Consider the following 27543-nt stretch of genomic DNA (forward strand, 5'->3'; position numbering starts at 1 on the left):
TGTGGATAACTGAAATGCTTTATTCTACACATTGATAAGATTCCAATAGCATAACCAATGTAGTATGCTACTATGTAGTAAAATAGCGGTTACATATATTTTAATTACATATCATATGAACTAGTTATATAATATATACTACTCATGTACAAACTATACGTATCCTACAGATACACATATACACATGCATACACTGTATGTACTAAATAATACTATATTATATATTATACCAAGATACACAAATCTCTTTGAATACAATTGTAAAAAGTCTCAACAAAATACTACAAAATTGTATAATATAAAGACACATTCCATGCTTTAACCCAGAAAAGCAATGTTTTCACATTGTAAAGTCAGTGTAATGCATGTCCATCTCCAGTGTGCATTATCACGTATCTTTCCATGAGAAATGAAGTCGGGAGACTTTCTGCATCCCTGACAGTCTTTTTCTAAAACGAGTTCTTTCATATCATTGAATGAAAATGGAAAAATTGAAGGCCTTCTGACATTTCTTACACTCAGCCTTTTCTCCAGAGTTCTTCCATGGTTTTCAAAAAGAACTATAAAAATTGAAAGCCTAACCACATTGCTTAGAGCTACAGGCTTTTTTCCCCCTCTACTTAATGTCTTTTAAGAAAACTGAAAACTTGAATAATTCCCCCACATTCCTATTCATAGTGTTTTATCTGGTACGTATTCTTTCATATAATCTAAAAGAACTGGGGCATCTGAAGCCTTAACCATTTTTCTCACATACACAGGGTTATTATCCAGTGTCAATCTTTCTGTGTCCTTTAAAAGAATCAAGAAAACTTTTTTTCATATTCCTTACAATCACTTTCTGATGACTTGTTGTCCAATGAATATTTTAGTTTCTTTGAAGGCAAATGGGAAAATGTGATATTTACCATATTTATTTGTACTCAAAGTAGGTTTCTCCAGTACAAGTTCATTCATGTTTATAAAGGCAATTTGTAATAGATGATTCTCCATTGCTTTCATCAGTAGGAATACTCTCCAACATGAATTCTTTTATGGTTTTGAGGATACCCAGAAGAAGTGAAGGATTTACCACATTTTTTACATTCACTTTGTTTCTTTCCTGCATGAGTTATTTGATGTGCTCTAAATATCCTGGGACTGTGAAAGGCTTTTGACATACCTCACATTTAAAAGGTCCATTTCCAGTGTATTTATTCAAAAGCCTGTGAGAGAACTTGAGGGTTTACCAGAATTTACATTCATAAGACTATTTAGTAATCAATTTCAACTGGAAGTGAAGACTTTCCCACATTATATTCATAGGGTTTCTCCCCTGTATGAGTTTGTTCATGTTTTCGAATGGAAGTGGACCGACTGAATGCTCTACCACATTGTTTACATTTATAGGGCTTTTCTCCAGTATGAATTCTTTCATGTATTTGAAGAGAACTGGATGCACTAAACCACTTGCCACATTGTTTACATGGATAGGATTTTTCCCCAGTATGAGTTCGCTCATGTTTTCGAATGTAACTGGGACAACTGAATGCTTTACCACATTGCTTACACACAAAGGGTTTTTCCCCATTATGTGTTCTTTCATGTATTTGAAGTGAAGTAGAAGAACTAAACCATTTACTACATTGTTTACATTCATAGGGCTTCTCTCCAGCATGAGATGTTTGATGTCTCCTAAATACACTAGAAAAAGGAAACACTTCCTCACATACATTGCATTTAAAAGGCCCATTGCCAGTGTGCTTTATCATGTGTGTTCGGACACTTGTGAGAGAAAAGAAGGCCTTACCACACTGTTTGCATTCATAGGGCTTCTCCCCAGTATGAGTTCGTTCATGCTTTCGAAAGGAACTGGAACAACTGAAGGCTTTACCACACTGTTTACATTCATAAGGCTTCTCTCCAGTATGAGTTCTTTCATGTTTTCGAAGGGAACTGGAACAACTGAATGTCTTATCACACTGTTTACATTCATAGGGCTTCTCTCCAGTGTGACTTCTTTCATGAATTTGAAGATAACTGGGACAATTGAAGGCTTTTCCACACTGTTTACATTCATAGGGCTTCTCTCCGGTATGAGTTCTTTCATGTTTTCGGATGGAACCAGAACAATTAAAGGCTTTCCCACATTGTTTACATACATAGGGCCTCTCTCCTGTATGAGTTCTCTCATGTTTTCTAAAGGAACTGGAATGACTGAAAGCTTTCCCACATCGTTTACATTCATAAGGCTTCTCTCCTGTATGAGTTCTTAGATGTATTCTAAATTCACTGGGGAAATGAAAGGCTTTCCCACATAGCATACATTTATAAGGTTTACTTCCAGTGTCCATTGTCATATGTCTTTGAATGCTCATAAGAGAAATGAAAGAGTTCCTATATTGTGTAAATTTATATGGCTTCTCTGAATAGTCTTGATTTTCATATAGGTTGTATCCAGAGTCAGTTATGATGTACCTATTAAGGAATGAACAACATATGAAGACTTTTCCAGACAAGTCACATTTACATGGTTTTACGCAACTGTGAACTCTTTTTTTTTTTTTTTTTCCCCAGAATCTTAGCCAGGCAGTGGTAGCACACACTTGGAATGCAGAGGCAGGAGGATCTCTGAGTTTGAAGCTAGCCTGGTCTACAGCAGAAGTCCCAGAACAGCCAGGGCTACACAGCGAAACCTGTCTCCAAATACAAAACAAACAAAAGATTTGGAATTCTCACTGAAAGTTTGCCCACATTGACTTTTACAATCTTTACTTTTACAGAATCTATCATATGTCTTCTGTACAAAAAGAGACAAGCACATCATTGATGGTTTATTACTGATTTTCTATTCAATAATGTCTTAGACCTACATTATAACCAATATCAGAGGAAGTCCAGGTGTCTTGGCATGTCTTAATTATTAGAAAATAAATGGAATAATCTCTCTGAAACATTGCTTCCCCAAATCCAGTATCAAAACAATGATATTCATATAGTTTCTTAGTACTATGTGGAAGTCAACTACCTTGAAAATATAAAACTCTGTTAAACTGAAGAGAGAGAGACAGAGACAGAGAGCACGCAAACAAACTAGTAATAAATGTTTAAAGTTGTGCTTATTTCTTTAGTTTGTTTACCAAAGTTTACATGACATGCTAACGTTCCCTCAAGGAACATCATACCCTTTTGTGAATACAAATTACCTTAGATTTATCTCAGGATTTTTGTCCTCCTCAATGTTCTGGTCTTCCCACCCGTTCTCTAAAATATAGACCGAGGAAAAGCACTATTAATTATGAACTTCAAAAAATTAATAGCAGCTTTGAAGTTCACTGTACACTGAAAATATGCCCATTTATTCATAAAAAAAAATTAGTCCCTTTCCACATTTCAAATTGATAAAAAATTCCTAGGGTTTTTTTTTTTTTTAAATTAAGTAAAGAAATGTTATCATTCTTACCTATATAATTCAGGTTCCTAAAGACTTCTTGCATCACATCTGTGTAGAGATTCTTCTGGGAAGTATCCAGCAAAGCCCACTCTTCCTGGGTGAAGTTTATAGCCACATCGTCAAAGGCCACTGAGTTCTAAAATATCCCACAATGTGTATTGGAGGCTGGGTAAAATTTATACCACTAGGAATCTATACTCTGTGTGTAGATGTTCACATGATTTTGTGATTTCCAAATATTCGTTCCATGATTTGGTCATCTAAAAGTTTATGTACTTAGTTGTTCACATACAGCTGTATTAATATTATAATTCAATTGAAGCACTCAGAAAGCAATAGCAGAGTAAAAACACCCTTCTCATTGGTAAATCCAGGGAGTAAGATATTTCTTGGTTATCCCTAATTTATCATTGTATAGTATATCTCCAATACATGTTACTAATAAACCCTACTGTCTGCTCTACAAAACAATGCTAATATTTGTCCTGTGGGAGTTCTTATTGTTAGAAGTGACTACTCACAAAATTGGACCTTTGCTGGTGTTTATCAGGGACCTCAGGATTGGGAGGAATTCTAAAAACAAGTATTAGAGTAACTAAGAACAATTAGAATCCTGGGTAACTAACTTAGAGGAATTGCAAAATTAATGCAAATTTTCATATGAAATTATTCAGCACTACAAGAATCCTGAGAAAGAACACAGTAAGACTAGGGCTTCTTAATGTCAAAACTTGCCTCTTAAAGCAACAGTAATCAAGATCATTATGTAATAACACATAAGTAACGACACAAAGAACATCATTATGTAAATGAACATCCACAGATTCCAGGGAGAATGAGGTCAGGAAAATGGCTGTGGGATGCTCCAAACACACATGCCTCCACAGATACATGAAAGTACAAGCAGAACCATTGAAACAACTTTGTTAAAAATTAAATATTCTCAAAATTCAACCCTGTGAATGTAAACCTATAAAAACGTGCAAATGGCAAGAAAGCCTTGTGTAGCTTCTCATCCTTGGTTTAACCTGTCTCTGATATGCTAACAGTCTTAAGACAACAGCCTAAGTTCCCAGTGCAGGAGCAGAGTGGACCGTATTTTGCATCAAGTAAACAAAAAGCCTACATCTACCTGGAAAAATAAATTGCTGCTTATATCCACAACATGTACATTAACATCTAAATAAACTCTGGGGGAAAAGTCGCAGTGAAAATTTCATTCAGAAGTTATTCAAAAGTACCCAAGTATAATGTGAAATTGAGAAAGCTCCATGCATCCCAAGAAATTTTAAGGACAAAAAAACCCCAACCTGATTATGTGTTAAAGGAATGTCCTCTTACACCCCTTCCCCAAAGAAAAACTGAAAGAGGTGACCTTTTCCTGTTTCTTCTAATTTTTCTGTTTTAGTATACGACATTCACAGAAATATGTCAAAATACTGGTTGAATAAATAATAAAGGACAATAGAACAAACTGACTACACATAAGCAATACAGTCTCTGCAATATTTTGGAAATGGCGGCTGGAGAAATAGCTAAGCACTTCAAAAGCACTTGTGGCTCTTGCAAAGGACCCAGGTTCAATTCCTAGTACCCACATGTCAGCTAACAGTTAACCATCTATAATTCCAGTTCTAGAATTCCTAATGTCCTCTTCTGGCCTCCAAGGGCACTGCATGCATGTGGTACACAAACATACCTGCAGTCAAAAAAAATACCCATTCACATAAAATAAAAGTAATTTTTTGCTGGGCAGTGGTGGTGCACACCCTTTAATCCTAGCACTTGGGAGGTAGAGGCAGGTGGAGCTCTGTGGGTTTGAGGCCAGCCAGGTCTACAAAGTGAGTTCCAGGACAGCCAGGACTGTTTACATAGAGAAACCCTGTCTCAAAAAACCAAGCACTCAGGAGACAGAGACAGACAGATCTCTATGAGCTTCAGGCCAACCTGGTCTACATAGTGAGTTCCAGCCAGAAAGGCTACATAGTGAGACCTTGTCTTTAAAAAAATGAAAATTAGAGCCGGGCGGTGGTGGTGCGTGCCTTTAATCCCAACACTGGGGAGGCAGAGGCAGGTGGATCTCTGTGGGTTCGAGGCCAGCCAGGTCTACAAAGTGAGTTCCAGGACAGGCTCTAAAAGCTATACAGAGAAACCCTGTCTCAAATAAATAAATAAATAAATAAATAAATAATAAATAATAAAAACAAAAAAGGAAAGAAAAAATGAAAAATAAAAAATTTAAAAGAAAATGTTTTGGACAGTATTTTCATTACATAAATGGACACAGCCTTCAATAAATAAGAACAGCTAACAGAGAAAGTGGGGAAACTGATTTTCAGTTATCCCATATTATAATTTTCAAATGTCTATTTTTCAGTTAAGGAAAAAAATACCGCCGGGCGGTGGTGGCGCACGCCTTTAATCCCAGCACTCGGGAGGCAGAGCCAGGCGGATCTCTGTGAGTTCGAGGCCAGCCTGGGCTACCAAGTGAGTCCCAGGAAAGGCGCAAAGCTACACAGAGAAACCCTGTCTCGAAAAACCAAAAAAAAAAAAAAAAAAATACCAAGTACAGAGAAACAATGGGAAAAAATTTGAGACAAACTATCTTTGATAAACATTTGACACTACAGTCAATAAATGCTATACTCACTAAATAAGACTTTTTAAATAATCAGCTGTCTTTAATACATGTAACATAAAATAAGATGTCAAATTACATAGGGAACACTTCTGGAATTTGAAATGCAAAATGGAGAAATTCATAATTACAGTTAAAAACACCAAAATACTCCTTATCAGTAATTGACAGATCCAGTAGCCAGAAAAAGCAGTAATAGTAATATTGTTATTGAACAACATCAACCAGAAGGATTTCATTGATATTTCTAGAACACTTCAGTCCACAGCAAAACTAAATGGTAGATCACATTCTGAGTGATCAAACATACCCTAACAAGCAAGTACATAAAGTATATTCTAAAAATACGTAAGCATTAAATAGAAATCAGTAACAAATACAGTAAGAAAGCCTCTAAACTGGAAATAAAATCACAAAGTACAAAATCACATGTGAATCAGATAGTCATCTGAAGGAACCTGAATAGTTCAAGGAAAAGAAACTTAAGTTCGTCATATGAAAATCTGTGGAATATAGTACAGGAAAAGTTTAAAGCATCAAATCTATACATTCTTGAAGATTTAAAGTCAATCACTTAACCTTTCACTTTGAAGAGTAAGGTAGCCTGTATCAACCCAGAGAAACTGAGGAGGCAACAATGGATTTGTAATGAAGTAATCAATGAGGGGCTGGAGCAATGGCTGAGCAGTGAAGAGTGTATACTATTCTTGTAAGTTCGATTTCTAGCACACCAGAGAGCTCAGAACCACCTGTAACTCCAGTTCAGGAGGATCTAATACCTTCTGGCCTCCACAGGCACTGTACTCATACAGAAACTCACACATACACATAATCAAGAAGTAAAATAAAAGGCTGGGCATGGTAGTGTACACCTTGAACCCCATGGTAAGATCCAGGACAGACATGGCTACATAGTGAGACCATGTCTTAAAATAAAAAAATAAATAAATAAACCAAATGATTGGGCTAGCAAGATGGTTCCGCAGGTAAGACACTTCCTCTAAACCTGATGGTATGAGTTCAATTTCTAACTTCCACAGATGTCTTCTGATCTCCACACCCACACCTTGACATGAGATCTCAGGAATTTTTCTATATATGCTCAGGGGAAGCAAAGAATTAAAAAAAAAAAATCAGTGGAAATGAAACTCTACTTTTTTATGAAATCTGCTTCTTTCTAGCTTCAAGAATAGTTTACTAGGGGAGGGGGACGGGAGGGGGGAGAACAAGGGAATCCGTGGCTGATATGTAGAACTAAATTATATTGTAAAATAAAATAAAATTTAAAAAAAAAAGTTTACTTTGCCAGGGGGTGGGGGGGTGAGGAAGGGGTGGGGGGATGCACACCTCTAATCCCAGCACTCAGAGGCAGACAGATCTCTAAGACTGAGGCCAGCCTGGTCTACAGAGTTCCAGGACAGCCAGGGATGTACAGAGAGACCATGTCTCAGAAAAAACAAACAAAAATTTTTACCGTATTCAGCTCTGAGTACATTTCATACTTAAAGCTGAAGTTCAAATAAATGAACAAATATTTCAGGCTGATGAACATGGGGAAGGGGCAGTTCTGAAGACGACACAGACCTGTCAGGATCAAGTGTCAAGTAAGGCCATTCTCTCAGCCGAGTGCTGCTGAAATACTCAACAGTCCCCCTCCTCGGGAGGCTCCAGACTGTGACCCATGCACACTTACTCTGCACGTCTCTGCCCCACTGCGCTGTAGTGGAGTTGTCTTTCTAATCCCTTGGGAGAAAGTTTCCTCTGTGAACAACTGAGAGACTCAAGAGGGCAGGAAATACTACTCTGCAGACCCTCATTCACCAGCATCTAACTAAACAATGTGTCCTAGGACTCCAACTAAGCTTAGGGGGAGAGAATGTCTCTAAAAATTAACTATTGAGATGGGGACGACTCTGGGAGATTCCTCCAGCCCCAGGGCTTCCAGCTGCTCCCCTGAGAGGTTTCACCCAAGACCTCGGACTGGTGTCTAAGAGGACATAAGGCAGCTCTAAGAAACTTGTCAGCCCCTGGGACCATTACTAAGAGGACATGAAAAACATTGTGTCCAGTTCTACTTATTTAGCAAGGAAAATAAACAGCAATGGTTGTCACTTTTTAATCCTCCTGGACTAGAAGTTGGCATTTGAGAATACTGCGAGTGAAGCCGGCACTTAGAAACTGCTTTGGGGGGCTGCAGCAGAGATGGCTCAGGGGTTAAGAGCATTTGCTGCTCTTGCACAGAACTGGGGTTCAATTTCCAGTAGCCACTTCGGGCAATTCGTAACTGCCTACGTCTTTAGCTCCAGGGAATCTGAGACCCTCCTCCGACCCCACACACCCACCACACACGTGTGCAAACATATACACATGGATGAAAGCCTGACATCTCTGCCTTCACTCTGGGCCTACTACCTCCTGTTTTGGTTCAACCTAAGCATGTAATCTTTCAAGCAGTGTCTGTCTAACCTACTTCATCTTCAAGGCTGAAGGAAGAAGAAACCTCACAGAAGCAGAAGTTATCTCCAGCGAGCCACCTAGTCCCCTAGAGGTCTAAAGTGAGCCGAGACAATGATGGGCGGAGCCACACTTGGGATGAGGCTGCTGTTTAAGCTTTGCTTCTGGTCTGGCCTTCCTCTGTTTAAGCCTGAAGCTCCTGGTGAAGATAAACCGGGACAGCAGATGTCACTGGACCCTTCATCTGTCCCGACGAAATCTCCACTCCCGGCTTTCCCCCACTACCCATCTCTCTAACCGGCATACTGGGACGGGGGGCCAAGACGAGCTGGGGTTTGCCCTACAGACTCTTGAAACAGGAAGGAGCTGGAATTTGGGGGGTTCACTGTGAACCCCGGGAGCAGCCAGACTGACAGAAAGTGGACTGATGCCCTGCTTCCCATGCCTCAGGAAAGCACAACGAGAAGCCAGCGCCCCAAGTCCTGAGGTGGGTCGGCCAGGACGCCGCGGGGGCCGATGGGACGCGCGGGGACCCGCCGCCCAGGCCACTCAGGACCGGGGGACAGCAGCGGGATCGGGCCGCGGGCTCCAGCTACGGAGGCCTTCCCCGAGGCTGGCTCTGGTTGGATGTGGCCAGCGTCGGCCAGAACGCTCACCATTTCCGAATTTCGGGCGTCCCGCGTCGTCTGCACCTCACGGGGACACTAGCTCCAGAGGAGCCACCTTAGACTACGGTGAGCTAAAGACACAGAAGCTGAAGAAACAGAACCCAAGCCAAGACTGAGCAGTGAAAAGAACCAAACACCGCGAGAGTGCAGCAACCTGCCCCGCCCCTCTCCTCCAGCTGCAGCCTGATTGGACAATTCTACTCTAATAGACAGGGCCTAGGACACGCCCCCAAGTCTTGAGTGACAAAGGGTGTATGTAACCCAACCCCTGACTAAACTGGGGGACAGGTCTCCTCTGCACACTAGTGATGGCCCTGCCAGGACACGCTTGCTCTTGACCTATAGAAGGAATAGCCATGAGTTAATAACGTAAATATACACATGCTATTCACAACTGGAAATTACTAATATGACAACGGTTTAAAATTTTTCTTCTAAATACTTTGAGACAGGGTCTCATGTAGCTTGCCTCAAATACAGTTCAGGCCAACCTTGAACCCTCAACGGTTGCTCCATCTTTTGAATGCTAGGATGGCACATGTGCCGCTATGAATGATTATGCAGCACCAGGGACCAGCTGAGGGCTTCTCGCATGCTAGGCATGGACTCTGCCAACCGAGCCACAGCCCTCATTTTAGAAATTTAGATGTTATAATCTTCCTAGTTTGAGGAGTGTGATGGCTAATCTTGGTTGTCAACTTGACACATCAACTAAAACTCAAGCAGCTGGGCATGCCTGCGAGGGAATTTTTCTTGACTGGATCCTTTGAGGTCAGAAGACCTACCCTAAATCTGAGCCACACCTTGGTGGCAGCCTGTATAAAAGGACACGAAATAAGGAAACGTTTGTCTTTTGCCTGCTTGCCCTCAATCTCACTGGCAAGTTCCTCTACCCTGCTGCTGAGGCATTTAGACCCTACTTCTTTGGGATTCCAATGTATACTGAAGACCACTGAGACATCCAGCCTCATGGGTTGCACAGCTATTGGATTCTTGGACTTTCTTTTGGGAGACAGCCATTGTCGAACTTGTCTGTAAACCACAAGCCACTTTAATAAATTATCTATACTATCAGTTCTGTTCCTGGAGAGCAGTGGTTCTCAACCTCCTTAATGTTGCGGCCCTTTAATACAGTTTCTCATGTTGTGCTGAGAAACAATAAATAAACACCACCCCAACAATGAAACTATTTCCTTGCTACTTCATAACTGGAATTTTGCTACTGTTATGAATTATAATGTAAATATCTGATATGCAACCCCAAAGAAGTCTCGACACACAGGTTGAGAATCAGTGTTCTTGAGAACCCTGGCAAATACAAGGAGTTAGCCTAGGCTTTGAAAGGAAGGCCGTCCTTTAAGACTAATAGAAACAATAATAAATAACAATAATAGCTAATAGAAATGAATGAAGGGTCACATCTGTAACTTTAAATTTTCTAGAAACCACATGAGAACATTAAAAGGAACAGATAAAGTTCATGGGTGGTAGTGATGGAGTGTTTGGGAGCAGATCTTCATTCAGGACTCTAAAACAAACCAAAGAAACATAAACAACAAATGGATATGAGTAAAATTCCTATAACATGATTCTGCAGAATATACATACAAGTATATTTTCATTTTTATTAACAAAATACTTATTTATTTGCTGCTAATTTCTTTGAAATTTACTCTGCATTTTAACATTCCTGAACATCGCTGTATCAGCCACATTCCAGGTGTTCAGTAAACCCCATCTTGCCTGGGCAGCCACAGGAAAATACATCTCTCGTGCCTCCCAGTCTCTTCAACACACACACACACACACACACACACACACATACACACATACACACATACACACACAAAATGCCAAGCCTGAACCACCACCCCTTTTGTTTTGTTTTTTCAAGAGAGGATTTCTGTGTATAGCCCCAGCTATCCTGGAAACTTGCTCTGTAGACCAGGCTGGCCTTTGTAGCTGGAGAGCTTCTCTCCAGGTCCCACCAAGCCCCGGCAGTCCAACAGCCCACTTATAAAATAAACACACAGACACTTATATTATTTAAACTGTTTGGCCTAATGGCTCAGTCTTCTAGCTATCTAGTTCTCACATCTTAAATTAACCCATTTCTATAAATCTATACTTTGCCATGTGGCTCGTGGCTTACCGGCATCTTCACATGCTACATGTCATGGCAGCGGCTGGCAGTGTCTCCTCCCACCTTCCTGGTCTCTCAATTCTCCGCTCTGTTAGTCCCGCCTATACTTCCTGCCCAGCCACTGGCCAATCAGTCTTCCATTTATTGACAAATCAGAGCACATACAGACCATCCCACAGCAGGCCTCGACCTCAGAGATGCACCTGCTGCTGCCTCCCAAGTCCTGGGATTAAAGGTGTGCACCACCACTGACCACTCCCCCCACTTGTGTGTCAGAAAAAAGAGAACATCTTTCCCTGCTAACCTTTGTCTTCAGGCAGAGACAAATCCCAAGAAAGCAGAGCATGCAAATGGCAAGTCTCCATTCCCACACTGCATGATGGTGCCCATTCCCTTCCTACTGATCAGACCGCAAAGGAAGGATGATCGGTCAACAGATGGGAGGGAACCTCTGACTATAGATTCATTACAGAACCATTCACAGCTTTGACTTCCAGAGATCAAATAAAGGAAAACAAACTCATTCTCTCTCTCTCTCTCTCTCTCTCTCTCTCTCTCTCTCTCTCTCTCTCTCTCTTTCTGTGTGTATGTGTGTCTCTGTCTCTGTGTGTGGGGGAGAGAGGTGAGAGAGACGGGGCTCGGGGAGTAGCTTAGAAACCATTTTGTGCAACCCAAAAGCCATTTGGTGTGACTTGGAATAATGCGATGCCTAAGCTTGCCCCCAGGCAGCTCTGGTAAGAGCTAGGCTTCAGAAGCAAGCTCCAGACAGGCCACTGGTAGTCCAGGACAAGCCTTGATATTAATGAACTAACTCCAAGATGGCATTGATTTGCTAGTGAACCAGCCCCAAGCTGTGAGCCCTGAGGGCACAAAGCTACTGTCAATGAAATGATACAAAAGCTGGAACTTTGAGTCTAACAGGCCCCCAGACCTTACACAACTGATGAAGAACCACCCTGCCTCCATCTTAGGCTTAAAAGCCATCTTATAGTAAAGACAAACTAAGTTCATTTCTGTTTATGATTAAATCTCTGTTTCTCAAGGATTGAGCAATGTCCCACCTGTAACCTTAACTCCAAATGGTTCTGGACTGCCTATTCCAGGAACGACAATCATGCCTTCATTTCAAAAAGTTGTTTATAACCATCTTGCACCCCTACCTCTGCTTCAAAAGGCTTGTTATAGCTGCCTTGTTATGACTACCTGTTGTTATGTCCGCCTTTGGAACCATGTCTTTGTTTCAGGAGGGACTAACTTGTTATGCTCATGTCCTGCTCCTGTAACCCCGCCTATTTTGCCCACCAAATCCCCCATTTGGAAACCCCCTACCCCTGAGCTCTATAAAAACCTGGTCTTCCTCACATCCAATGCTGACCTCTCAAACCCTGTCTTGGAGGCAGCCTGTGTAAACAAAATTAAAAAAACTTGCTTTAATTAATTGCTTTTTGTGCCTTTTTAAAAGGCAAAGACCGGTGAGACTCAGAGCTGTACGCTTTGAGCAAATTCCCCGTGTAGCCCACCAGCCGGCAAAATAAAGAACTTTCTAGTGGCTTTAAGAGTCCCTGTGTTCTCTGAAGGAGTTACCTCACAACATGGGAATGGTCTCTAGATTCTCACTGCTGGGCTTACCTGACACCACTTCTCTAGCCTGTTTTGATTGGCAAGAGGACTTGAGACTCTGTGTGAGGCCCGGGCCTCAATGGCTGTTGAACTTCTGCACTGTTGCCGGCCCACACAAGCCAGCCTGTCAGCCCTGGCTGTTGGCCTACGCTCTCTCAAGGACCTCCTGGACCTCCTCCATCAATGCCATCCTTCCAGCCTACCACAGCTGAAGGACTTCACAGCTGACGGACTTGACATTTGACATGGGTCGGGCCTGCAAGCTTCTGAAGTGTCCTCACAGAGAAGAGTCCCCTGTGGAACCCTGCAGTAGCAGTTCTGCCCAAACAACTGTTTCCCATTTGGTGAGATGCCTGTTTAACTTTTATATTAACCTGATATTTTAAGGAAGGTTTATGTGAATAAACCTAGCATACTTGAAAGGCAAATTTTGTGTGGACATCCTAATTGCTGAGCGTCTTACAGCCCATAGGCCATGTTCTCTATGAGTTCTCTTTCTCTTTCTCTCCTCCTTCCTTCCCACTCTCCCATCCTCTCTCTCTAAGATATGGTGAATCCCAGGCTGGCCTTGAATCTGCTATGAGCCCAAGAATGACCTCGACCTTTTGATCCTCTGCTGCTGGAACATAGTCCAAGAATGGAGTCCTGGGAGATTTCTGAGGGCTAGTGAGAAAACTCCAAGAAACTAAGACAAGACTCTTGTGACCTCAGTTTCTTCAAAAACACAGGATTGTTCTTGGATTATATTTTCATGCTTCTTATGGGTGTAGCAGATAGGAGTGAATTTACTTCAGGTTATTCATTACAACAGGCTATTGTTAGTAGTTTATATGCCTCTATGGAAAAACATATTTGTGCCAAGTGTGGCTTGCTTATTACATGCGGCTCACCCTCGTGATTGGACAATTTACTCATGTGACTCCTCTTTAACCCTCAGAGTATACATTGTCTGATGCTCTGAATAAAGTTGGTTATTGCATGAGACTTTAGTCTGCCTCATTTCTCGGCTCCATTCTCCCAGGTCGCACTGCCTCTAGAGCAGTAACACTCTGCCTCAACCTCCCAAGTGTTGGGCTCAATACCACCCAGTGTAGGCAATTTTGGTGATTCAACCTAAGACTCTGTTCATGCCAGACAAGTACTTCTCCAAGTGAACCACATCCTCAGCTCCAAACAAAGGCAAGGTTTTTATTATGTTATTGGCTTTGGGACTCACATTCAGGCTTTGATCATCTGTCTCTTGTGAGATGTCAGGTAACTACTGAGTCTAAGCACATGCCAGTATATCTACATGCATTTTTGTATAAGTCAATGCCACCAAACAAGAAATTCATCCTTAAACAAGGGGGAAAGAAAGTAAGTCCGTGCTTGTTGAATCCTGATAGCCTGTCTGTTCTGGGTCAATTAATGATCTCATGATCTAGGTAACCCTGAAACCATTGAAGAGTCAGCTTAAAGCCCTAAAACATTTTGGGCATCTCTGGCCTCTGGCAAGAATGAAGCTACCAAGAGGACCAAAGATCTTCTAGCTTTAGCCCAGAAATAAACTGATTACTTTTCTTTGGAGACTTTTCGGTTTTGTTTCGTTTTGGTTTGGTTTGGTTTTCAAGACAGGGTTTCTCTGTGTGTAGCTTTGGCTGTCCTAGAACTCGCTCTGTAGATCAGGCTGGGCTCAAACTCACAGAGATCTCCCTGCCTCAGCTGGAATTAAAGACATGTGCCACCACTGCCTGGCTTTCTTTGGAGACTTTTCATCCTGAACTGTCTAGACAATTTCTACCTCCTGTTCTCATCATTGTGGGTGACCGGGCCATTGACTGGGACATCCTGCTTCTCTCTATGGCATTTCACCCCTCTGTTCTCATGTAGATGCCCGGTTCTATTTTAAAACAAGCAAACAAACAAACCAGAAGCATTCAAGACTTTGGATCCCACATGCAGAGCTAGCCCACTGCCAAATTCACTGAAGTCCATCAGCCACAGTAAGACTTGTCCTAATCTAAGGTTTGGATGGAAGCAACTGTAAAAGAACATTACCAAAATTCTTGATACAAGGAGCAATGAAGAAATGCTTGGGTCTGCAATCATCATGCATTACTTAAAGATCAGGTTCATGTAGACACTCAAGTCAAGGAACACGCTCATAGTCCTGCAGCTACCCCGAGGATGGGTACTTTTAGAAAATTTTTCAGACAGGGTCTCTTGTAACCCAGCCTCAACGTGAAAGCATTATGTAGCCACTATGACTTTGAACCTCTGGCCTCCTGCCTCTACTTTCCAGTGCTGAGGTTACAAGCTTGAGCGACCATGCCCAGCAGGCAGGATGACCTCAGACAAGTCCCCAGGCCTCAATGGTTCTCAACCTGCCTAACATTGGCAACCTTTAATGCAGTTCTTCATGTTGTGGTGACCCCAATAAAATTATTCATGCTATTTTATAGCTATAATTTGGCTACTGTTACAAATCATAATGTAAACATCTGATAGGCAACCCCTGTGAAAAGACCATTCGTTTCTTCCCCTCCCCCAGAGATTGAGACCCACAGATTGAGACCCACAGGTTGAGAACCACATTGCCTTAGAGGCTGTGGAATGGTGCCCTTCTCCCACAGTACAGCATTATTTTGAGGTTCATGTTTGTTTGAGGTAGGATAGAAGGACAAGGGAAGGGGTTAGAGAGATGGCTCAGTGGTTAAGAGCACTGGCTGCTCTTCCAGAGGACCCAGGTTCAATTCCCAGTACCCACATGACAGCTCACAACTGTCTGTAACTCTAGTTCCAGGGGATCCGATACCCTACACACAATATACTCAGGCAAACACCAATGCACATAAAATAAAAATTTTTAAATAAAAAAAGAAAGACATGGACATTACAGTGATGTGGGAAAGGAAATAGCCTGTTGTCCTGGCATGCTGGCTTGCCTTTTCTGCTGAAAACAAAAAAACAAACAAACAAAACAAAAACAAACAGAAAATTTTAGACACCACTGATGACACCCAAATGGCCTATAAAGACATTATGTGTTTTCCAAAAGGCATCTTGTCAAAAACAATAAATAAATTGTGCTTCTTTGTAACTAGATGATACTTTCCTTTTTTTGTTTGTTTGTTTTTTTGAGACAGGGTTTCTCTGTGTAGCTTTGCGCCTTTCCTGGAACTCACTTGGTAGCCCAGACTGGTCTCAAACTCACAGAGATCCACCTGGCTCTGCCTCCTGAATGCTGAGATTAAAGGCCTGCACCACCACCGCCCGGCCGATGATACTTTCATAAATATATTTCAATAAAGGATATCAAGCAATAAATAAACTGTGTTTACTTAGGGTAAAAAAAAATTGTAACCTTAAGTGTCTACTATTCTTCCCCAAACCTAAAAAACAATACCCCTCATAAATCCACCTTACAACTTTATATGCAAAAGAAATTCTTTAAGCCTTTTTAAAGATTTTTTAAAAGTTTTTAACTATGCGTGTGTGTGTACTACTATGTGCACATGTGTGCAGATGCCCAAAGAGGACCAAACTTTCAACCTCGTGAACTCTCTTCTTACACTGTTAAAGAGAAGAAGGGGCTTCTAACAACCTTTGGAGATGTAAGTAATTGGAAAGATACTTAATTATGACCCTTTCTTTTTCTTTTTCCCCCCCAAGACAGGGTTTCTCTGTGTAGCCCACCGCTGCCCGGCTTAACTGATTCTTGAGACACCCATACCCATGCTTTTGGGTGTGCTTATTTATTCCTAGAGCATCTTTCTGTGTGTTTTTTTTAATCCAGAGAAGCTATTTATTTATTTATTTATTTATTTATTTATTTATTTATTTTATGCATATGGGTGCTTTGTCTGAATGTACCTCTGCACACCTGAAGAGGACATCAGAACTCAGCATAGACAGATGTGCGCTGCCACATGAGTGCTGGGAATTGAACTCAGGACCCCTGGAAGAGCAACCAGTGCCCTTGACTGCTGAGCCCTCTCTCCAGCCTTATATATGTATATATGTACGTATGTGTGTATGTGTGTACACACCACATGTGTGTAGTGCCCAGGGAAGCCAGAAGAGGACTAGTTGTGAGCTGTACATTGTGAGGGCTGAGCTGGGCGGTGGTGCTACACATCTTTAATCCCAGCACTCAGGAGGCAGAGCCCGGCGAATCTCTGTGAATTCGAGGCCAGCCTAGTCTACAAAAATGAGTTCCAGGATAGGCTACAAAGCTACACAGAGAAACCTTATCTTGAAAAAAAACAAAAACAAAAACAAACAAACAAACAAACAAACAAACAATAGTGAGTGCTGAGAACTGATCCCAGGTCCTCTGTGAGAGCAGCAAGTGCTCTTAACCTCTGAGCCATCTCTCCAGCCCCTCTTTCTGCTTTTAATAAATCCAACTGTGCTTCATATTGGCTGTCCCTGAAATCTTTTTCTTCATCAAAACTATGAATCCTGGTTTCATGGTTTTGCCTGGGAGGAAACCTCTGAAAAAAATAAAGTCACAGCTGGGCATGGTGGTGCACACCTTTAATCTCAGGACTTGGGAGGTAGAGGCAGGTAGATCTCTGTGAGTTCAAGATGATCCTGGTCTATAGAGTGAGTTCCCATCCAAAACTACACAGTAAGACCCTAAAAGAGAAGAAAGAGGGAGAGGGAGAGGGAGAGGGAGAGGGAGAGGGAGAGGGAGAGGGAGAGAGAGAGAGAGAGAGAGAGAGAGAGAGAGAGAGAGAGAGAGAGAGGTCTTTCTAGTTAGTAAAGAGAAATATTTTTAGACACTCATAGTGTTTATGTGTTTGAGGTTATCAGTTTTTCTACTTATGTATATTTGAGTTCTTCACTGTTTGTGGTTGACTGAGGGGGCTATGAACATTTTGAAGTACTTTTTTTTTAATTCAATTCCATTTTTGTTTTGTTTTGTTTTGTTTTGTTTTTCGAGACAGGGTTTCTCTGTGTAGCTTTGCGCCTTTCCTGGAACTCACTTGGTAGTCCAGGCTGGCCTCGAACTCACAGAGATCCGCCTGGCTCTGCCTCCCGAGTGCTGGGATTAAAGGCGTGCGCCACCACCGCCCGGCCCAATTCCATTTTTTACTAGCATTTTTTTTTCTTGAGGAGATGTGAAATTACCATCACAGGGCTCAGCAAAGCTCTTAATGCCTGGCTAAGAAGAAATTGTCGATTTCCTTCTGGGAATAGTTTTTTTTTTTTTTCGGGGGGGGGGACACTAAGAACCTTTTCTAGAGAGATGAAAAGCTATTAAACCCCTAAACCAGTCCCATAGTCCCTGCTGAGTCAATGTTTTTCTGAATTTTCCTGTGAATATCACCTTTTCCGGCCCAGTGAACTGGGTATCAAACCCTGCCTCTCTCATACCCTCCCTTCTCGGTAGTGGTCCTTTCTCCTCTACAATCCTCATGAGGACTTCACCCACCTATTAACCAGAGAACGATGACTACCCCGGGACTTCCCTCAGTGGCATTCTAGTCTCAGATGGCTTGGCCTTGGTTGCCTATGCTGCCGCCCATCACATAGAGCATGGGACCCCCACTACAGCAAGGAGGCACATTGTCAAAAAGGTAGGGGAAAGGTAGCCATGTCAGGAATGGTCCCCTGTGATCCTCCACCATCAATCACATGGATCAGCCTCAGTTGTGTGTCTCAGCACCCACTGCAGGGGCAGTGCAACCGCTCCTCCAGAACTCATCTTTTTGTTCTGTTGGTCCCCATTTAGACACTCATTGTGTTATGTGACTTTTCCTTCTCTGCAGATAGACAGACATTTACCCACCCCAAACTGGGAATTGACAACAGATCAATGAAACGATTGCACCATAATTCAACTTGGTGAACCAATGAGTTTATTAAGGCTCCCTATAAGAGTATGGATGAGTCGTTATTTACAGGAGCATGGATGATGCAAGGACAGCTCACTGAACAGCATGTCCTAGCCTAGGTGATGATCCATGAAAGTTGCACAATTTCAGGCAGTTTGACAGGTCAGAGATTCTTCACTCCAGCAGTTCTTACTATTTTTATAGCTGTCTAACCTTGGGGAGGGACCTCGGGATCCTTTTAAGTTTGGGGAGTATCCTCAGACTTGAGGGTATTTACTTCCTGAGCCTTGTAAGTTTTGTTTACTTCCCGAGTCTTTTAAAAATTAGTTTATATTATTTTATTTTATGTGTATAGGTGTTTTGCCTGCATGTATGTCTGTGCACCATGTGCCTGATACCTTTGGAGGCCAGTTGAAAGCACCAGATCCCCTAGAACTGGAATTATAGGTGTTTGTGAGCTGCCATGTGGGTGCTGGGAAATGAGCTCAGGTCCTCAGGTTAAGAGCCATCAGCACTCTTAACCACCAAATCATCTCTTCAATTTGTACTTTCCGACTCTTTAAAATTTTTATTTATTTTATTTTAATGTGTATGGGCATTTGCCTGCATGTCTGTCTGTACACCATATGTGTGCCTGGTGCCCTTGGAGGCCAGAAAAGGCCATCGGATCCAAACTGGAGTTACAGACAGTTGTGAGCTGCTATGTGGGCTCTGGGAATCAAACCTGGGTCCTTGGGATGATCAGCCAGTCCTCTTAACTGCTGAGCCATCTCTCCAGCCCCATATTTCCTCTTAATGAGCCTTTCTCCATGATGGAATATTTTAATTAGAAGGAATTGCCACACAACATGTATAAGAATAAAGTTAAGTATCATATATATTCACAAATATATATGCCTTAGTATATGTTTATTTTTACTCATAAATGTTTTATTTTGCTTAACATCTGAAACTCATACACATTCATGGGGGGAGGTTAGTGTCGTTATTCCCACACATGCATACAGCTTATACTCTGTAAATTTGATCTCTCTTTATCCAGCCTCCCCACAACACATCCTTCTCAATTATTATTTTTATTATATTCTATTTTACAGTCAGGTTGACTTTTTAATCTTTCATATATGAGAGATAGTATGCATGCCACCTTCCCCCATTAATACCTAAAAATTGCAAGTATCGTCTAAAAAAATTTTAAAGTAAGTGTGGAATATTCTTTTACACTGTGTGAATATATGTCACTGTGATGGGTTTAATAAAGAAGCTAAATGGCCAGTAGCTAGGCAGGATTTTCAGGGAGGAGAGAATGCTGAGGAGAAGAAGGGCAGAGTCAGGGGGAAATGCCATGAGACACACAGCAAGCAGTCTGGGAAGTATATAGATGAGGTAAATGAGCCTTGGGGCAGCATAGTGATTAATTGAAATGGGTTAATTTAAGTTATAAGAGCTAGCTAAATACAAGCCTAAGCTATCAGTTGAGCACTTATAATTAATAAGATGTCTCTGTGTGGTTATTTGGGAGCGACTGCAGGGACACAAAGAAATTCCGCCTACAAATAAGTTTTCTGAGCTGGAGGCATCATCATGGGAGTTGATGTAGCCACAAGGATTGAAAGGTTCAGCTCAAGGAGCCCAAGAGCAAGGACATCCTCCTATGGCTGCTAGTGAAGCTCTGGGGGTTTCTAGCCAGACACACACCTTCATCTTCAATCAAGTTACACTGGAAAGGTTATCTAGGAGTCACACTAACTGGCCACCTCTGTCCCTGCCCTGGATGATCCAAAAGATGAAGCGTCTTGGCTGATAAAACAAAACAGTTGTGGTTGTGGGGACAGTCACAGATGATGTGTGGATTCTGGAAGTGCCCAAGCTGAAGGTGTATGCACTGCAGGTGAGCAGCCAGCCAGAAGTCGCATCCTCAAGGCTGGAGGTAAGATCCACCATTGGCCAGCTGGCCTGGAGTCTTCCAAGGGCCGTGGCACCGTGCTCCTATCTGGTCCTCGGAAGGTCTGAGAGGTGTACTGGCACTTTGGCAAGGTCCCAGGAACCACATAAAGCCCCACCAAACCCTATGTCTGCTCCAAGTGCCGGAAGTTTGAGTGTGCCAGAGGCTAAGGGCCAGCCTTGGTTACAAAAACTAACCCTGGATCTTACTGTTATTAAAAAAAGTTTTGGATGTTGCAGGGGGAGGAGAGTAGAATGAAAATAATTCCAAGGTAGCTGGAGAGATGACTCATTGGTTAAGAGCAGTTGTTGCTCTTGTAGAGACCTGGGTTTAATTGGGTTTGAGTCCTGGCACCCACATAATGGTTCACAACCATCCATAACTCCAGTTCCAGGGGATCCAATGACATCTTCTGCCCTCTCCACCAGGTACCAAGCACACAGGTGGTTCATATACATACATACAGTCAAAACACTCACACATAAAATAAAATGCATAAATCCAATTTCTAAATTAATAATAATAATAATAATAATAATAATAATAATAATAATAAAACTCCCAGATGTCCTTGTTATAGGCTAAAGGATGGAGGGAAGGAGATGAAGGAGGTGGGTCAGATTCACACTCTTGGGCTAAACAGAGAAAAGAAAACTGTTCCCTGTAAGGCAGAGGTCTGCCATCATGAGAACTCTACACTCTGCTAGCAAAGACCAGCCAACTGAGAAGCAGCAGCACTTGGCTTTACACCATCCCATTCACACTTTATCCTATCCCAAGACTTTGGTTTACACCATCCCATTCACACTTTATCCTATCCCAAGACTTCGGTTTACACCATCCCATTCACACTTTATCCTATCCCAAGACTTCAGTTTACACCATCCCATTCACACTTTATCCTATCCCAAGACTTCGGTTTACACCATCCCATTCACACTTTATCCTATCTCAAGACTTTGGTTTACACCATCCCATTCACACTTTATCCTATCCCAAGACTTTGGTTTACAACTTCCCATCTACACTTTATCCTATCCCAAGGCTTTGTCCAGTGTCTTGACTCTCTTAACGACAGACAATAGAGACTCACTGTAAGCTGTTTATGTGCTCAACTTTTCCTGATGAAATGTGAACATGCGAACACTTTTCCACGCTGTTGGTGATTACAGAGTAGCTGCAGAACCATTCCCCTCCACCTAGCATTTGTTATAGCTAAGCAAATATGGGTTGTTGTTTTTTAAATTATATCTCCTGGTCTCTAAAACTTTGATTTGACATATTTGCTGTCCTCGGCAAGAGGCCCCACCCTGTTCTGGGAGTTCCAACATAGGACCTGGCCCTCAAAGTAGGGAAAAGGGGGCCCTTTCCCTCAGCAGCAATCATTGCTCCTCAACACAGGACTGTTTGAGACAGCTAGAACCAAGAATACAGCCTCCCCTACCACCCTTCTAAGGCCCTGAAACCAAGTATCAAGATGTTGAGGCTGTCACAGTGAGAAATTATTGGGTAATCTGTTCCGATTTCTGGTTTCTGGATCCATCCATCAGGGACTCACCAGGACTTCCAGGACAAACTGTCCAATTTGGAGGCGGTTGGTTGAGAGAGTTCTTTCAAGTCTGATATCATCATTTTCCATGTTTGACAATTTTTTTTCTTTTCAATCTAGAGTACTGGTTGTTTGAGCTCATGGTGACATCGTGTGGTTGTTTGTGTAACTGCAAGTTGGGTCTTGGCGACTCCCAGTTTGATCAACGGCATTAGTTATGCTAATGAATTGAATTTTTTCCCCCCAGGAGCTAAAGAGATAGCTTAGTGGTTACGAACACACACCTCTTTTGAGGAGAACTTGTAGAAGTAACCGTCTTATTCAATAAGAAACACAGAACCAATGCAGAGAAGAAAGCCAAGAGGTCAGAGCTAAGACCTCTCCAAAGGTCCTACCTCTCCCAAAGAGACCTACTTCCTGTGTGTCTGTCTTTATAAAGACTTTCTGTTCTGCCTTCTCATTGGTTGTAAACCCAACCACATGACCACCTCGTCACTGCCTTTCTGTACAGACCTCCAGGTCTTCTATGGTTGGTATTGAGATTAAAGGCGTGTGTCTCCATGCTGGCTGTATCCTTGAATACATAGAGATCTACCTAGCTCTGCCTACCAAGTGCTGGGATTAAAGGCGTGCACCACCACCGCCCAGCTTCTGCGATGGCTTGCTATTAGCTCTGACCCCTGCACAACTTTATTCATTAACATACAAATCACATTTCAGTACAAATAAAATACCACCATAAGAACTGGAGTTCAGTTTGCAGCACCAGTGTCAGGCCGCTCATACAGACATCTCTAGGTGGATCCAAATCCCTGGGACCTCCTCGGGCATTTACATTCAGGGGCACAGCCCACACACAAACACACATGCATATATATCTAATCTTGCATTTTTCAGTTAAAAATAATTGAAAACAAAAGAGATAAAATTCCCTTTCAGTTTGTGGGGTAGTTTCTAGTTGACTGGAAACCTCCTTAGTCCAGCACAGGTAGTATAAGACATCCGACTGAAGAACATCCCCATCACCTGATTAGATGGAACATCACTGGCTCATCCAGGAAGGGAGAAACCAGTTCTCCCTCATCTTTGACTACCTCAGCTCTCAGAGTTCAGGCCTCTGTGAGAGAAAGAATAGTCTTCTGTCGAAACTTTGTTTTGGTGGTGGTTGTGTTTTTGTTTTTGTTTTTTTTGAGACAGGGTCTCTCTACTCACTATGTAGACCAGGCTGACCTCAAACACACAGAAATTCCCTGCCCCCCTTCCTCCAACAGGGGAAAGGAAACAGAAAAATCCAGAGTTCGATGCTGGAGAAACGGCAGGAGACTGACAGCTACCTAAGGGTCTAATGGACAGTCTTACGTAGTGCCTGAAACAGCACACCCAGGGTGGATACAGAAACACAGCTCTCACCTCAAATGGGAACAACAGTTTATTCTAGAGCTAAATATGAGTAGTCATGGTCCAGAAATAGGTTTAGGTTACCCCAAACTCCATGTTCCAACATGAGAGGAGTTTCATGAATGTTTTTTATAGTAATAGAACAAAGAAAGCAATAGGCACTTTAAAAATACATAGAAGGAAAGGTTAACTAGGTGGTACACAAAGCAGAGGAATCTCAGCTGTGGGCATAGACAGGCCTTAGAGGATGCAATGACACTGAGCCCTTTGATTGGTGGAAAGCTAGGACGTGGCTAAGTTAATAGATTCAATAAGTTTTGTCTTGTTTTCATCATCTGTTAGGACTTTAGGTTCTGCTTTATCTGTTAGTTACAGGATGTTAAGTCCTACACAGTAGGGCGAGGAATGGCTGTTTAGTAGGTCAAAATGGAGGAAGGGGAGAAAGAACTTACGGGATAGTAAAGGGAAGGTTAAGAGGACAGTCAGGTAGAAAAGTAGAGTGTTGAGTGGGGGCTGAGAGGAAGGATAGGATGTTTGAAAATGCCATATGGAGACCTACTATTGTGGTAAGTTTTTTGGTTTCTCTGTATAGCTTTGGAGTCTGTCCTGGAACTCACTCTGTAGCCCAGGCTGGCCTCGAACTCACAGAGATACATCTGGTTCTGTCTCCTGAGTGCTGGGATTAAAAGCGAACGCCACCGCCGCCGCCACCACCACCACCACCGACCGCCTCATTTGTTTTTGTTTTGAGACAGGGTTTCTCTGTGTAGTTCTGGCTGTCCTGGAACTCACTCAAAAACCTTGAACTCAGAGATCTGCCTACCTCTGCCTCCTGAGTGCTGGGATTAAGGGCATGCACCACCACTGCCTGGCTTTGTGTAAGCTTTCTAAAAACATATTTTAAAAAAATTAATTGGGGGGCTGGAGAGATGGCTCGGCAGTTAAGAACACTAGCTGCTCTTCCAGAGGACCAGGGTTCACTTCCCATCATCAACATAGCAATGTACAATCATCTGTAACTCTAGATACATGGGATCCAACACCATCTTCTGACCTCTGTGAGCACCAGGTACATACACAATACACAGACATATACACAGACAAAACACCCAAACCCATAAAAAAGTAAATCAATTTTTTTTTAAAGTTTAATTGAAATTACTCCACCTGGGGGACAATGCTTCTCCCAGAAACTACAAACTATCAAAAAAAACTCAATCCCAGGTGTGGGACATGTCCCTTTAAGTTGCTGGTCAGGGAAGTCTAAGAAACCCCAAAACAATACAGGCTATCGCCACGGCCTTTGCTTGCCCATCGGAACTTGGAAGTATCTCCCTGTTGATGAAGGTCCCAGGCAGAACTTGGAGAAATGGAGCTGGTATCGGACAGGACACCTCCTCTCTGGTGGTCAGCTTCAAGGAACAGTCTTACTCAGCTGTGAATCCGGTGATCTACATTGATGACTTACCCAGCAAGGTATGCTCATGGGTGCAGCAGTGGTACAAACGTCTTGGGCAACCAACAGCTCTCTGGTTAGGTTTAAGGCCCACTCAACAGGAGAGAATTCAAGCCTGGTGTTATAAACCTGCCAAGAACTTGCGGCTAGAGAGAGCATAAATCTTCGGGAAGAACCTACTATGATTATTTTTTTTTTTCTTTTTTTTTTTTTGGTTTTTCGAGACAGGGTTTCTCTGTGTAGCTTTGCGCCTTTCCTGGGACTCACTTGGTAGTCCAGGCTGGCCTCGAACTCACAGAGATCCGCCTGGCTCTGCCTCCCGAGTGCTGGGATTAAAGGCGTGCGCCACCACCGCCCGGCTGATTATTTTGTTGAACTGATAGATCTCTTATCCAACTGGCTCCTACTTATCCTTTTTTTTTTTTAAAAAAAAAAAAAAGATTTATTTATTGATTATGTATACAGTATTCTGTCTGCATGTATGCCTGCAGGCCAGGAAAGGGTGCCAGGTCTCATTACGGATGGCTGTGAGCCACCATGTGGGTGCTGGGAATTGAACTCAGGACCTCTGGAAAAACAGCTAATGCTCTTAACCGCTGAGCCATCTCTCCAGCTCCCCTACTTATCCTTATACCCATAAATTACACTAGCTCACAAGACCCCACTCCCAGAAGCTAAAGCTGCCGGGGCGGGGCAGGGTGCAGGGGCGGGAGGAAAGCTGGTTTTCTTTAGGGGTGGAACTCCTCATAGTTTGTCCACACTCCAGTGGACAGCCTTACATCCACAGGAATTCAAGCAATGCAAACAACACTAATTAGGCTCTCTCTCATACACACACACACACACACACACACACACACACACACACACACACAGGCAAAATACCCATATATGGAAAACAAAATATTTAAAAGTTAAACCTAAAAAGAGGGAGTCTGAGCTGGGTGTGGTGGCCTGTGTCTTTAATCCCAGCACTTGGGAGGCAGAGGCCGAAGGATATCTATGAGTTTGAGGCCAGCTTGGTCCAGGACAGGCAGGAATGTATAGAAAAGACCCTCTCTTAAAGTCCAGGCTTCTCAAGAGAGAGCTCTATCATGGGGAGACTGGATAGCTCATCCTATGAACAAACCCAAAGCAGGCTGACAATCCAGCTACTCAGGAAGTTTAGGAGGCAGTTCACAAGTTCAAAGCCAGCCTGGGCAACTTAGCTGGTAAAAGTGAACACACGGCTAGGGATATACTGATAGGGTAATTGTCTAGCAAGCAGGAGGCCCTGGGTTTAATGGTGGTGGTGGTGGTGTGTGGAGAATAAGTGTCTGGGCTTTGATGGAACTGGCAAGGTGATAGACATTATCCTCCTACTGCCTGATCTCAGTTCTGCTTTTGATTGAGGGGGACCATGGAGCAGAAGTGACTTGGCCCAGATCTACACAAACGTGGGCGTACCTCCTTCTTACCCCCTGTGCCACAATGACAGAGACCTCTGGGCCATTGTTCTCACCTCTTTCCAGGCTAGGGCGAGTTGGGGAGATAAAGAGCAGGAGAACAATGGAGGCTGAGCAGAACCTCTGCTGTGTGGTTGGGAATGGAACCACCTCCCCTAACCCCAGAAACAGTGACTTCCCTTCTCCTAAGGACTCCTAAAGGCCACTTACCTGACTACCACTCACCACTATGGCTACGCTTCTGGGGACTGAGGTCCGTGCCTAGCACATCAGGAAACTGTTTATCAAGCTACATCCACCACCATTTAAAAACTTGTTTGAGACATGGTCTCCCCAGCTTGTGTAGGTGATTGCTTCCAATTCATGAATTGCTGGGATCACAAACCTATGTTGCCATGACCAGCTTCACACTATTTTTAGTGAAGTTGAACACAAATCTCAATTCAGTGAGTTTTTATTATGCACCTGCACCAACTGTGGGAAGCCAAGGAATTGGGGGAGCACGGAAGGAGGCTTCTCAGATGTAGGGTCTCCATCTGCAGCCTTCTATGGGCTACTGTGAGAAGACCCGGAGGAGTAAGTGGCTCTTCTCAGCTGAGGCTACAGACATCAGCAGCCAGAGGGAGACAAAGACCAATGCGGTCCAGTAAGGACGGGATGTTTAGAGGAGGTCTGCCACTGTTCCTCACAGGTAACTCCTACTAACGACTGAGGGGAAACTGTGGGATTTGAGCTGCATCCCCGGGCTTCTAAGACAGGTGAAAGTGACCTTCCAGTTACGGCGATGCCCTGGAAGGCTTTGGACCAGCAAGAGGGCACCCTGGCAGTATCTGCAGTATACCTGGGATATCTCCGTTACTGTCCCCTGTATTTTTTAGCTGATTGTCATATACACAAGGGAACAGCACCACGTTCCCCCTTTAGGTAATTGTGAGCTTCAGGCAAGAGTGCAGGGGTAGACAGGGCGAATAC

The 27543-nt window shown here is 42.8% G+C and overlaps 1 protein-coding gene and 1 pseudogene across 1 annotated transcript; one reads left to right on the top strand and one right to left on the bottom strand.

The window, feature by feature from the left end:
- LOC131917146 (zinc finger protein 709-like) lies at positions 1 to 9402 on the bottom strand. Its single transcript, XM_059270783.1, has 4 exons — positions 9182 to 9402; positions 3443 to 3569; positions 3186 to 3243; positions 1 to 2457 (listed from the first exon to the last, which is right to left on the bottom strand). The coding sequence occupies exons 1-4, from the start codon at positions 9182 to 9184 to the stop codon at positions 1254 to 1256; spliced, it is 1392 nt and encodes a 463-aa protein (XP_059126766.1). The 5' UTR covers positions 9185 to 9402; the 3' UTR covers positions 1 to 1253.
- Positions 9403 to 18479: 9077 nt separating this feature from the next.
- LOC131916983 (large ribosomal subunit protein eL18-like) lies at positions 18480 to 20919 on the top strand (annotated as a pseudogene).
- Positions 20920 to 27543: the final 6624 nt, after the last annotated feature.

This window comes from Peromyscus eremicus, chromosome 8a (assembly GCF_949786415.1).
Source record: "Peromyscus eremicus chromosome 8a, PerEre_H2_v1, whole genome shotgun sequence".
Lineage (NCBI taxonomy): Eukaryota > Metazoa > Chordata > Mammalia > Rodentia > Cricetidae > Peromyscus > Peromyscus eremicus.

What these genes read in the sequence shown, in the direction of transcription:
- LOC131917146 (XM_059270783.1), bottom strand. An exon ending in TAGGAACCTGAATTATATAG is followed by an intron (nt 3,244 to 3,442) that starts GTAAGAATGATA and finishes TCTATATTTTAG; the next exon opens with AGAACGGGTGGGAAGACCAG. An exon ending in AATCCTGAGATAAATCTAAG is followed by an intron (nt 2,458 to 3,185) that starts GTAATTTGTATT and finishes ATTCCTTAATAG; the next exon opens with GTACATCATAACTGACTCTG.